Source organism: Gobio gobio (assembly GCF_949357685.1).
Source record: "Gobio gobio genome assembly, chromosome: 11".
Lineage (NCBI taxonomy): Eukaryota > Metazoa > Chordata > Actinopteri > Cypriniformes > Gobionidae > Gobio > Gobio gobio.
The window spans coordinates 55,895,176-55,907,675 of NC_137104.1; the positions used below are offsets into that span (position 1 = coordinate 55,895,176).

A 12,500-nucleotide genomic window follows, 5' to 3' on the forward strand; every position below is an offset into this window, starting at 1 on the left:
TTGGAAAAAGGTGTTATTTTGATTTTGTTTTGCGCACAAAAACTATTGTCGTCGCATCGTAAGATTATTGTAGAGTCACTGTGGTGAGATGGACTTTGTAACGATGTTCTGAGTGCCTTTTATGGGTGTAATGAGTGTAAATGTACTGAATGCCAATAGAAGCCTATCTGAAGCCTTTCTCAGCATCAGCTTTACACTAAAATATCTTCATTTGTGTTCCGAATATGAACGGAGGTCTTACGGGTCTCGAACGACGTGAGGGTGAGGAATTAATGACGGAATTTTCATTTTTGGGTGAACTAACCCTTTAAAAGCAGCATAGTGTAATAAAAAAAATATAAAGGCATTTAAAAAACTAGAGAACAGAAAATGACGCGAGTTTATCGTTCAAATATATGCTTTGCTTATGTGAGTTTTTCTGAGCCACTGGCTGTTATTTGGCTGAATCTTTATTAATCTTACTTATAAATACTGTATAAAAACATGTTTTCAGAGAACGGGTCAAAATGAAGCGCGTTTATGCTTAAAACAGAACAATATTCTTGCTCTCCCTTTGAATTATGTGAGTTTTTCTGAGCCACTGGCCGTCATTTGTTCTCATTATTTTGCTGAATCTTTTAGAAATCATGAGATAATTCCAGTAGGGTTTGGCGTTCGTACCTCGACCTCCTCCTGAAGCTTGTGGCTCAGTTCCCTGTAGCAGTTCAGCTCCTCTTCAGTGGACTCGGCTTGACCTTTGACCTCCTGCAGCTGCTCTGACTCCTGCGGAAGGACAGCGTGAGAGACTCTTCATGAGCTGATGGCAAACACTACAGTGAGCACAATTAATCACAACTAAACTGATAAAGTCAAATCCCAGCGGAGTTCATATGTGCGCTGCGAGTTCCAGAGCCAATCACAGCGCTGTGTTCATTTACACGGCTCGGGTACACGTTACTGCATGAACTTACTATAGTAATAACAGTAAATTATGCATAATTATAACCAGTGTTGGGGAAAGTTACTCTGAAAAGTAATGCATTACAAAATTGCGTTACTTCCTTAAAAAGTAACTAAAAGTAATGCGTTACGTTACTTTTGCGTTACTTTTTCTCACCTGGGCTGGGCTTGTTTTTGTTTATAACAAAAAAGTGATATTTTTGTGCAACGGTAAAGACCTCTTCATACCAAAATGTAAATAATAATAAGCTCAGGCTGAGGTAAAGATGCAGATTCCCTCATGAACACTAGAGGGCGCAGCTCTGGATAATGGAGAAGAGGACGCAGGAGAAGAAAGATTTACCTATAACAACTAAATCTAGTCATTTTCATCATCAAAGCTCAGCAGCAAGACATTGGTCAATTAAATATAAAGGTAGATTATGCATAAAAATAGTTGTTTTATTTCACATTTAATTATTGGAGGTTCTGATTTTGCATTTGACTGATTTTATTAATTTTGAGGAGGACAGAATCTTTATTGTGCAAGTGAGAGAAATAAATGCTCACATTTAGTCTAGAACTACAATAACCATCATGTTCACACACACACACACACACAAGCCTCTGCTCTTTTCTCAACATGGGGGCAGGAGAGCTGTCAGTCAAATTAATGTGAATATTTGTAAATTTGAAGAGTAATGCGTTACTTTACTAGTTACTTGGAAAAAGTGATATTAGTACGTAACTCAAGCTACTTGTAATGCGTTTCCCCAACACTGATTACAACTAACCTTCACTCTATATAGTTAATTAATATTACTTCGCACTTATTTGCGTAAGTACAGTGTAACTACATCACCTTAAAATATAGTGTAAATCAAACTGTGGTCAACAAAGGCTTTTCATGATTTGATCCTTTATCATGATCAGTTTATTTTGATTAATATGTATGAGGGAGAAGCATTCCCTGGTTCAGGGCCATAGCGAGCGCATGATCTGCAGTTTGACCCACCTCAGCGGTCCGAGGCCTGTGCTGGGCTGGTCTGGTTCTCATTTGGTTCAGGATGTCCATCATCACAGCTAACCTCTTCTCGTACTCCATCACCTCGTCCTCAGAGCTGCTCAACAGCTGCTTCTGCAGCTCCTGGTCCTTCTGCATCCCGCTCAAGCCCTCCTCCAGCTCCCTCAGCTTCTCCGTCAGAGTCTGTGCTCCACCCTGCAGCTGCGCCCTGGGGCCCGTCGGATCCTCCGCCCTGAGGCCTCCCGACTGCAGCTGCGCAGTGGGGCTCATCAGATCCTGCGCCCTGGGGCCTCCCGACTGCAGCTGCGCAGTGGGGCTCATCAGATCCTGCGCCCTGGGGCCTCCCGACTGCAGCTGCGCAGTGGGGCTCGTCAGATCCTCCACCCTGGGGCCTCCCGACTGCAGCTGCACAGTGGGGCTCATCAGATCCTCCGCTCTGAGGCCTCCCGACTGCAGCTGCGCAGTGGGGCTCATCAGATCCTGCGCCCTGGGGCCTCCCGACTGCAGCTGCACAGTGGGGCTCATCAGATCCTCCGCTCTGAGGCCTCCCGACTGCAGCTGCACACTGGGGCCTGTTGTATCCTCTGCGTGGGCCTCGGCGCGCAGCTGCGCAGTGGGGCTCGTCAAATCCTCCACCCTGAGGCCTCCCGACTGCAGCTGCGCAGTGGGGCTCATCGTATCCTCCGCCCTGAGGCCTCCCAGCTGCAGCTGCGCACTGGGGCCTGTTGTGTCCTCTGCGTGGGCCTCGGCGCGCAGCTGCGCACTGGGGCCCGTCAGATCCTGTGCGTGGGCCTCAGCGCGCAGCTCTTTGGTTTGCGTCTGCACGGCCCCCAGCTGTGCTTGACTGACCAGAAGGGCCGCCACCTTCTCCCTGAGTGTGTCCTCCAGCTGGCCGACTTTGGCGTAAAGCGCGTCTGCATCCGTCTGCGCCTGCTCCACCCTCAGCCTGCAGGCGCGCAGCTCTGAGTCCTTCTCCTCCACACACTCCTCCAGCTCCTCCACCCGCCGGCTCAGACTGGCGACCCTCGACCCGGCGCTCTCCTCCAGCGCCTGCACCTGGGCCTGCACCACCACGAAGGCGGCCGTCCTGTCCCTCAGCGCCTCCTCCAGCTCCACCAGGGCCCCCTGGCGCAGGTGGTGGTGCTCCGCCTTCAGCGTGTGCAGCTCCGCCGTCACCTCGTCCAGCTTCTGCTTCACCTCGTCCCGCTCGTCCCTCGGCTCGTCCTTGCGCTCGATGTGCTGGAGCTCCTGCTGGAGCTTCTCGATGACGGAGTGAAGCTGCTCCACCTCCTCCTCGTTGTTCCTCCTGAGCCGCTCCTGCTCGCTCCGCAGACACTCCACCTGCGCCTCCAGCTCCACCAGCAGCTCCTCCTTCTGCTCCAGCGCCTGCACACACACACACACACACACACATCAGCTCAGCTCACCGCTCACCCAACCATCACACTCGCTCCAACCCGGTATTGTTTTCTGATCATGAATGGACGGTGATGTTTACAGCCGTGATCCCAGAGGGAAGCCACAACATTAAATGTCCAAATGCATTGAAATGAATGACCGTTTTGTAAAGTAATGAGCCGTCTCTCGATATTTCAGATGAAAAATGCACTATTCATAATTTTTGCTGACGTTTACCTGTTATTAAAGCCCTATGAAATATTTCCCAAATTCAGTTTTATTTTATTTTTTCTCCATTACACAATTTCCCCTCGCTATTTCGTTTTGTTTTTTAATTTTTTTCTAGAGTTCATTTAAATAGTTTAATTAAATGTTAGTAAGCAAAAATCATGTTGAATTAAAACTTACCATTTTGCAATTTATATATATATATAAAAAAAAAGTAATACAAAAAAGCATTAGTTTTTAGGGCCATATTAAATATACATTTTTAAAAGTATTTTTATTTTTATTTTTACTTTATTTATTTATTTTACTTAAATTCCATGTTTTCCACTATTTTTTTTGATAATCAACAAGTATGTCTAATCAATTTAATTAATAATATTGTAACAATTTAATAACGTGTTAATATTTAAAATAAAGGGCAATATGAAAAAAACAAAAAAATGTTTCTGATATTTTGCATGATCTGTTTGAATTTTTCAAGGCACAAAAACAAACAATTTAATTAATATTTTAAAATGTAAATTAAATGAAAATTTAGTAAAAAAGCATCTCTAATTAAAACTTACAATTAATTAAATTGATTTACTTTTGTACAAAAAAATCATAAATTTTTAGGGCCATATTAAATATTTATGTTTTGAGATATTGTATTGTTTTTCTTTTTTATTTTATGAAATTTTATTTTTGACTTAAATTCCATGTTTTAATTGTTCTGGATTCCATTTTAATATTTTAATTACATTTTAATAATCAACAAGTATGTCTAATCAATTGAACTTATAATATTTTAACAATTCCATAACTTATTAATTTTTAATATAATAGATTAAATGTTTTACATTAACTATTTTTACATTTTCGTTAACCCATTTTACATTAAATAATTAATATTTTATGTTTTAATATAAATATGAAATGTTTTATTTTTTCAGATATTTTGCGTGATCCGTTTAAAATTTTCAAGGCACAAAAACATGAACAATTTAATTAATATTTTAAATTGTAAATTAAATGAACATTTAGTAAAATAATGTGCAAAAAGCATGTCTAATTAAAACAACAATTGATTAAATTTATTTATTTTTGTTTTGTTTTTATACCAAAAAATCATTAATTTTAAGGCCATATTAAATATTTATCTTTTAAGAATTTTATTCCCTCTAAAATTCCACTTTTATTTTATGTTTTTTTTAAACAAATTTCTTTTGAATTTTATTTTAATTATTAAATAATTTTTTGATAATCAACAAGTATGTCTAATCAATAATATTGTAACAATTTAATAATGTGTTAATATTTAATATAATAGGGCAATATGAAATGTTTTTAAAATATTTTTTCATTTTTATTATGTGCTTTCATGTCATTGTGACTGGAGTTTCTCCTTTGTGGAAAAGAGCAGCGGGAACATTCTGCTGAACGTCTGGTGTTATGATAATACATATATAATATGTTTAATACAGATTAATGATAATACAGATATTTTGTGTTGTCCGTTTTAATTTTTCAAGGCACAAAAACATGAGCAATTTAATTAATATTTAAAAATGTAAATTAAATGAAAGTTTGACAATTCCTTAAATTTTTTTGTAAAATAATGTGCAAAAACCATGTCTAATTAAAATGTACAATTTAATTAAATGTATTTATTTTTACAAAAAAAAAAAAAAAAATTCATACATTTTTAGGGCCATATTAAATATTTATGTTTTAAGAAATTTTACTGTTTTTCCTTCCAAATTCCATTTTTATTTAATGAAATAATTTTTTTACTTAAATTCCATGGTATAATTGTTCTGGATTGTCTAATCAACTGAATTCATAATATTTTAACAATTCATTAATTTATTAATTTTTTATATAATAGATTATAATAACTATTTTCACATTTTCGTTAACCCATTTTACATTAAATATGAATACATTTATAAATATGAAATGTTTAATTTTTTCAGATATTTTGCGTGATCTTTTTTTATTTTTTAAGGCACAAAAACTTAATATTTTAAAATGTAAATTAAATGAAAACGTGACAATTCCTTTCATTTTTAGCAAATAATGTTCTGCACAACAGAGGTTTATTATCAAAAAAATAAAAATAAAATTACTAATGCTGTCAATCAAAATGTTTTATTAAATTTCTGTAATTAAATGGCGATTAATTGGATGTTGCGTTAAATATTTGTATAACGCATTAAACGTTAACGCGCTAATTTTGACAGCACTAAAAATGTCATGGCTGATGGATCACATGACTTCAGAAGCCGTCACATGAGTTATGATAATCATGTATAATAACATGTCTCAGTGTGTGTTTCATGGACAACAAGAAATAATACCGGGTTGGAACAACACATGACAGGATGTTCACGTTTGAAGAGATATTCCTTTAAAGTGCGTCACATGATCAGACATGTGATCTGACCCGCCACAAAACACCTCAAATCTATCATTCATAAAGGAAAACCTCATCCAAACATGACACTCCTGTCATCATCAAACAAAGACGGCACATTAGATGATAAACATATGCTCTTTTCCAGACAGGGAAATCATAAAGATGTATTTTATTATAATATGTGCTTGTCATTGTGACTGTGTGGAAAAGAGCAGCGGGAACATTCTGCTGAACGTCTCGTTTTATGATCCACAGGCAAAATATGAATATGAGAAGGTGTGAGATGAGTTAAACACTGCAGAACAAAAGAGGAAACAGCAAACCACGCCTCCAGAGGACCTGAGGGCGTTTCCAGCACACCCAACACACACACACATCACACACACATCTTTAAACTCCAGCTGGTGTGTTTGGCCATGTGTGTCGCGGATGCTAATGAGATGCAAAGCTAATGTGAGTTTATGCTACACAAGATGGCAAAACACAGCAGACGGAGAGACGACACACACACACACACACACAGGGGTTTGACGAGCGCTGCTGTATGCATATGTGTGACACACACACACACACACACACGCACGTCTTTACCTCTTCCTCAGGCGGTGTGTCCGCGAGCTGGCGTTTAGCGTTTAGCTGTTGGTTAAGGGCGGCAATCTGCCCATCCCTCTGCTCCAGGACCTTCAAGAGTTAAACATCATCACATGACTCTAGGGCTGCTGGGGGATGAGCTGACCTGAGGTTAGCCTCCTGATGATGTCATGACCTTAAAGGGTTAGTTCACCCAAAAATGTAAATTCTGTCATTAATGACTGAGCCTCATGTGGTTGGACACCCGTCAGACCTCCGTTCATCTTCAGACACAAATGAAGATATTTTAGTGTAAATCTGATGCTCTGAAAGGCCTCCATTGGCTCAACTTTACACTCTCAAGACCCTTAAAAGACACTAAAGACTAAAGTTACAAAGTCCATCTCACTACAGCGGCTCTACAATAACTTTATGAAGACGAGAATAGTTTCTGTGCGCAAAAAAACCCTAAATAACGACTTATATAGTGATGACGATTTCAAAACACGGCCTCATGAAGCTTCGAAGCGTTATGAATCAGTGAGTCGATTCAGCGGTTCAGAGCGTTATGAATCAGTGAGTCGATTCAGCGGTTCAGAGCGTTATGAATCAGTGAGTCGATTCAGCGGTTCAGAGCGTTATGAATCAGTGAGTCGATTCAGCGGTTCAGAGCGTTATGAATCAGTGAGTCGATTCATGATTCGGATCGCGTATCAAACCACCAAACTGCTGAAATTTGGCGATTCAAACTGCTGAATCGACTCACTGATTCATAACGCTTCGAAGCTTCATGAGGCCGTGTTTTGAAATCGTCATCACTATATAAGTCGTTATTTAGGGTTCTCTTACGAGAGGTTCTCTCGTATTGCGTAAGTTCCTTACGCTACGGGAAAGTATTCTTTCTTCGAGATTTCTGAAAAACCCAAAATTATCCTTAATTTTGTAACATTGTCAACGCAGTGCGGCAGCCTGGCAGACCATAGCAGGCTATTCCAGCGTGCTATTGGCTGCTCTGCTGGCAACTGCAGCAGCCTATCTGTGAGCCCGCGTGACGTGGCGACCAATGAGGGCGCTTCGCGCCCACCTGGCTTCATTTGCCTACAGGTGGGGCGTGGCCACGTGTATATAAGCGGAGCTCACGGGCTGCATATTCGATTTTCTTTTCTTCAGCGAAGCCCTTCGCATCGCTGGATCTGGAACCCGCCGCCGTTGAACGTGCAGACGAGCAAGCAGAGGACAGCGCCTGAAGAAGCCGGCAGCATCGCGCCACCTTCAGCCATCCGTGCCTGCTCTGCTATCCGGCAGCATTATATCCTTTCATTGCACGTGTTCTCGCCGTTGCGTCACACGTTTCATAAAAGAGCACGAGCGTTTTTATCAAAACGCCTCGTTCCACCTGCGGCTCGTGCCACGTGCAGCTCAGCACCAGAGACCGCCATGTGTCTGCGCTCTCTGTCTGGGCCGTGACCACGCCGCCGCCGCACTCCTCGCGGGCGATTGCCCCGAGTGCGAGGAACTCTCTATGTCGACCCTGCGGGCTCGACTCGAGCAGTTTTATGATGACATCACTCCGCTGTTCCCCCCCTCTGTTCAAGCCGCGCCACCGCGCCGCTTGCGAGGGATGGTAGAAATGAACGGTCTCGGAGCGAGCCTCCTCCCCCTCTGTTCAAGCCGCGCCACCGCGCCGCTTGCAAGGGATGGTAGAAATGAACGGTCTCGGAGCGAGCCTCCTCCCCCCTCTGTTCATGCCGCGCTAATGCGCCGCTTACATACAAGGGATGGCAGAAACGGACGGTCCTGCAGCTCTCTTTACGTTACAAGAGAGCTGTTCCACCCTCGCGCACATTTCTCAGTCCCCTCATGAGTTCAGGCGACTGGAATTGTTCATATTGCTGTACACGAGCCTGTTAAGACACGCACGCCAGCGAACAAACGGCGTCATGAGACATGACGCTGACATATGCTCTCCAACGAACCCGCACTCCCCCCTGTTGGACCGCGCAGATTGCGCCGTTCGCAAGGAATGAGAGTGCGCACGGTCACGAGCATGTTCAGCGCGCGTGTGCGCGCCGCACTCACCGGAAAATTAACAGAGGGTGTTTTCGTCCCGCTGTGGCCGGACGAACCGCCTTTCTCTAGCATTTCTCAGCCCCCTCTCCAGTTCAGGCGGCTGGAAATATTACTATTGCAGTAACGAGCCTGTCTTTTATGCACGCACGACTGCCAATAAGCACGAGGACGTACTGCCGTATGCTCGCGCTAACTGAACGCTATTGTGTCCCTCCCGGTAGCACAGCGGCAAAATCAGCGGCTGAAACGCCGGAGACCCGAGTTCGAGCCCAGCTCTCGCGGCAGATAAAAATGTTTACTGTCCGCTTCCCCGGGCTCGCGGCCAGCTTTTCTTACATACAGAAAGCTAACTTGCACCACGTGGCGCTCGAGTATTTTTGGGCGTCTATACATAAGGAGAGAATAGACGGTTAAGTCCCGCTGCGGCCGGACCACCGTTAAAACTCTGTTTTCCTGTCAGTCCCCACTCCTATGGCTACTGCAGATGTTTTCCACACAGCCTACGAGCCGGCGGACTCGCCCTCTCGCCTGTTTCCAACTGAAGCCCCTCCAAAGTCCTCCTAGCAGAAGGGGGAAGTGACGGTTAAGTCCCGCCGTGGCCGGACCACCGTCAAAACTCTTCTTCCTGTCAGCCCCCACTCCTGTGGCTGCTGCAGATGGCTCTCACGCAGCCAACGAGCCGGCAAAACTGCCCTCTCGCCTGTCTACAACCGCCGTTTTACGACGAACCAGAGAAATCACGAAGTTGCTTTTATTTCTGGTTGCACGGCTCACGCCGTATGTGTTTTCAAATGCAGTAAACGTGCCCACTTTTGTGTTCACCCCTGCACCCAAGCACCACAAATCCCGTGTCTCTCACTCACATAAAGCGGCCACCGGCCGCTCGAGTGCTAGAGTTAGGTCACGTGTCCGCTTATTTGCGCCCACGCCTAATCACCACACGCGCTGTCACACAGCCACTCTTAACCGGTCATGTTCCACGCGTAAGAGTTGTGCCCGCTCAAACGCGCTCACACATTTTCGCGAACATTCTGCCCCCGGCGCCATGCGCCGCGCCACACACCATTTGTTCTCCGCCCAAGGTGGCCGGAACGACGAGTGTAGGGCCACACACAAGCCACTCCCCGCTCGAAGCGGCAGAGATACAGTGTGTAAGGCGGCCAGCCATCGAGAGCGATCGGCTGGCCCACAGCACAGAGAGCGCGCGCACTGCGCCCGCCCCTCCTATACAGGCCGTCAAACCCGCGAAGCGCGGCGTTTTGAGCCCGGAGGCCGTTCTATCCCGTGTGGCACACGCGAGAGCGTGGGAAGCCATTCCAGGTGTATCAGAATGGGTGCTGAAAACAGTGAAGCACGGCTACACTCTGCAGTTCGCTCGCCACCCTCCGCGCTTCTGTGCGCGTACAGAGACGAGAGTGAGCGAGGAAGTAGCACATCTACTTCGAGCAGAAATAGCCACGCTGCTGTGCAAAGGGGCTATAGAACCGGTTCCCCATTCTATGAGCGAGTCAGGCTTTTACAGCCAGTATTTTCTCGTGCCAAAAAGGGATGGGTCGCTCAGACCGATTCTGGATCTGAGGCGTCTGAACAAAGCTCTTATGAGAAGATCGTTCAAGATGCTCACGACCAAGCAGATCCTCGCGCATACTCGCCCGAGAGACTGGCTAATCTCCCTAGATTTGAAAGATGCATATTTTCAAATCAAGATAACGCCACGTCACAGGCCATTCTTACGATTCGCCTTCGACGGCCAGGCTTATCAATACACCGTCCTTCCGTTCGGCCTGTCACTAGCACCCCGTACATTTACGAAGTGCATGGACGCGGCCCTCGCTCCTCTGAGAAAAAGAGGGATGCGAGTGTTGAACTATCTGGACGATTGGCTCATCCTGGTGCAGTCAGAGGCCGAGCTCCTCGCCCACAGGGCAATGCTGCTCAGCCATCTGGACAGCCTGGGGCTCACGGTCAATTGGACCAAGAGCTCATTAGTGCCCACGCAATCAACCTCATTTCTGGGTTTGAATCTGGACACTGTGGCAATGTCAGCCCGCCTGTCACCCCAACGCGCGCGCCAAGTTCAGCGCATGGCTGAGTACTTCCGGCCGGGCAAAATCGCACCTCTCAAGCTCTTTCAGAGGATGCTGGGACGTATGGCCTCAGCTGCAGCTGTGCTCCAGCTGGGCTTAATGCGCATGCGCCCGCTGCAATGCTGGTTAAACGCCCGAGTGCCTCACAGAGCCTGGGCGTCCGGAGGCTTCAGGATCAGAGTGACTCAGAGCTGTGTTTCAGCCTAGAGCCCTGGTTAGTAGCCGACTGGTACCAGAGGGGAGTGATGATGGGAGCCATCTCACACCGCAAGGTCATCTCGACGGACGCCTCCACCACGGGTTGGGGCGCCGTTTTCGAGGGCAGATCAGCCTCGGGCCTCTGGTCGAGCGAGGAAAAACTCCTACACATAAACTGTTTGGAGATGATAGCGGTAGAGAACGCGCTCAAGCAGTTTCTCCCGCTTATACGAGGACACCACGTGTTGGTCCGGTCGGACAATACCACAGTGGTGTCCTACGTGAACCGGCAGGGCGGTGTCAGGTCCAGGTGTCTGGGCAATCTGACAGAACGCCTGCTCGTGTGGGCACACAGCTCGCTGCGCTCGCTGAGAGCTGCGCACATACCGGGCCACCTCAATGTGGGCCCGGACAAGCTGTCCAGGGGCCTCATTCTCTCAGGAGAATGGTCCCTGCACCCCCAGACAGTCCAGCTGGTATGGCGCCTATTCGGCAGAGCGGAGCTCGACCTCTTTGCAACAAAAGAGAACGCCCGCTGCCCGACGTTTCTGTCCAAAAGCGAGGATGCGCTGTCCCAACCTTGGCCCAGCCTCCCGCTGTATGCTTTCCCGCCGATTTCCCTATTGCCCCAGGTCATAGCGAAAATCAGGGAGACGCGCCGCCCGGTGCTCCTTATAGCGCCGCGCTGGGAGAACCAGATTTGGTACCCAGAGCTGGTGAAGCTGTCGCACTCACCCCCCTGGCCAGTTCCGCTGAGAGCAGACCTCCTCTCTCAAGCAGGAGGGTCAGTTTGGCATCCCCATCCAGAGCGATGGTCTCTGCATGTATGGGTGACCAACGGATACCCGTTGACCTGCCCGAAGGGGTTATGAACACGATTTCACACTCTAGAGCCCCCTCGACGAGGCGGTTATATAGTTCTAAGTGGTCGGTGTTCACTGAGTGGTGTGTTTCCAAGGGATTGGACCCACAGCAATGTGGGGTCCAGCGGGTGCTCTCCTTCCTCCAAGAGCTTTTGGAACTGGGCAGGTCCCCTTCCACGCTCAAAGTGTATGTGGCGGCTATAGCAGCGTTCGCTCAGACGACGCTAGGTAGCACGCTAGGAAGGAACGAGCTCATCGTCCGTTTCCTCAGAGGAGCCAGACGGATGAATCCCCCGCGGCCCCAGTCGGTTCCTATATGGGATCTGGCCTTGGTCCTAGAGGCCCTGAAGGCTCATCCCTTTGAACCGCTCGAGACTGTGGAACCAAGGTTCCTTTCGCTAAAAACCGCGTTTCTGATAGCTCTGGCTTCAGTGAAACGCGTGGGGGATCTACACGCGCTCTCAGTGAGCCCGACGTGTATGGAGTTCGGTCCTAATGACTCTAAGGTCATTCTCAGACCGAGGCATGGTTATGTCCCCAAAGCGATCGGCACTCCCTTCAGGGCGCAGATTATCTCCCTCTCGGCTCTGCCAGCATCCGATGAGGGGGACGGTGGCAATTTCCTCTGCCCTGTCAGGGCATTGAGGGTTTATGTCACACGCTCCGCCGCCTTCAGGCGTTCTGAGCAGCTATTTGTTTCGTTTGGTGGGCGCACTAAAGGTCTCGCCTCCTCGAAACAGACCCTG

The 12,500-nt window shown here is 46.6% G+C and overlaps 1 protein-coding gene across 5 annotated transcripts in view; it reads right to left on the reverse strand.

Moving 5' to 3' along the window:
• akap9 (A kinase (PRKA) anchor protein 9) overlaps nt 1-12,500 on the reverse strand; it is a 205,683-nt gene that overhangs the window by 52,488 nt on the left and 140,695 nt on the right. For 4 of the 5 annotated variants that reach the window (XM_079828322.1, XM_079828321.1, XM_079828320.1 and 1 more), the window contains 3 exons: nt 6,558-6,647; nt 1,934-3,328; nt 661-762 (listed from right to left, as the gene is read on the reverse strand). In XM_079828322.1, coding sequence (XP_079684448.1) covers nt 661-762; nt 1,934-3,328; nt 6,558-6,647 — 1,587 coding nt within the window. The remainder of the gene's footprint in view (nt 1-660; nt 763-1,933; nt 3,329-6,557; nt 6,648-12,500) is intronic. The other variant, XM_079828323.1, reaches the window with a different exon arrangement.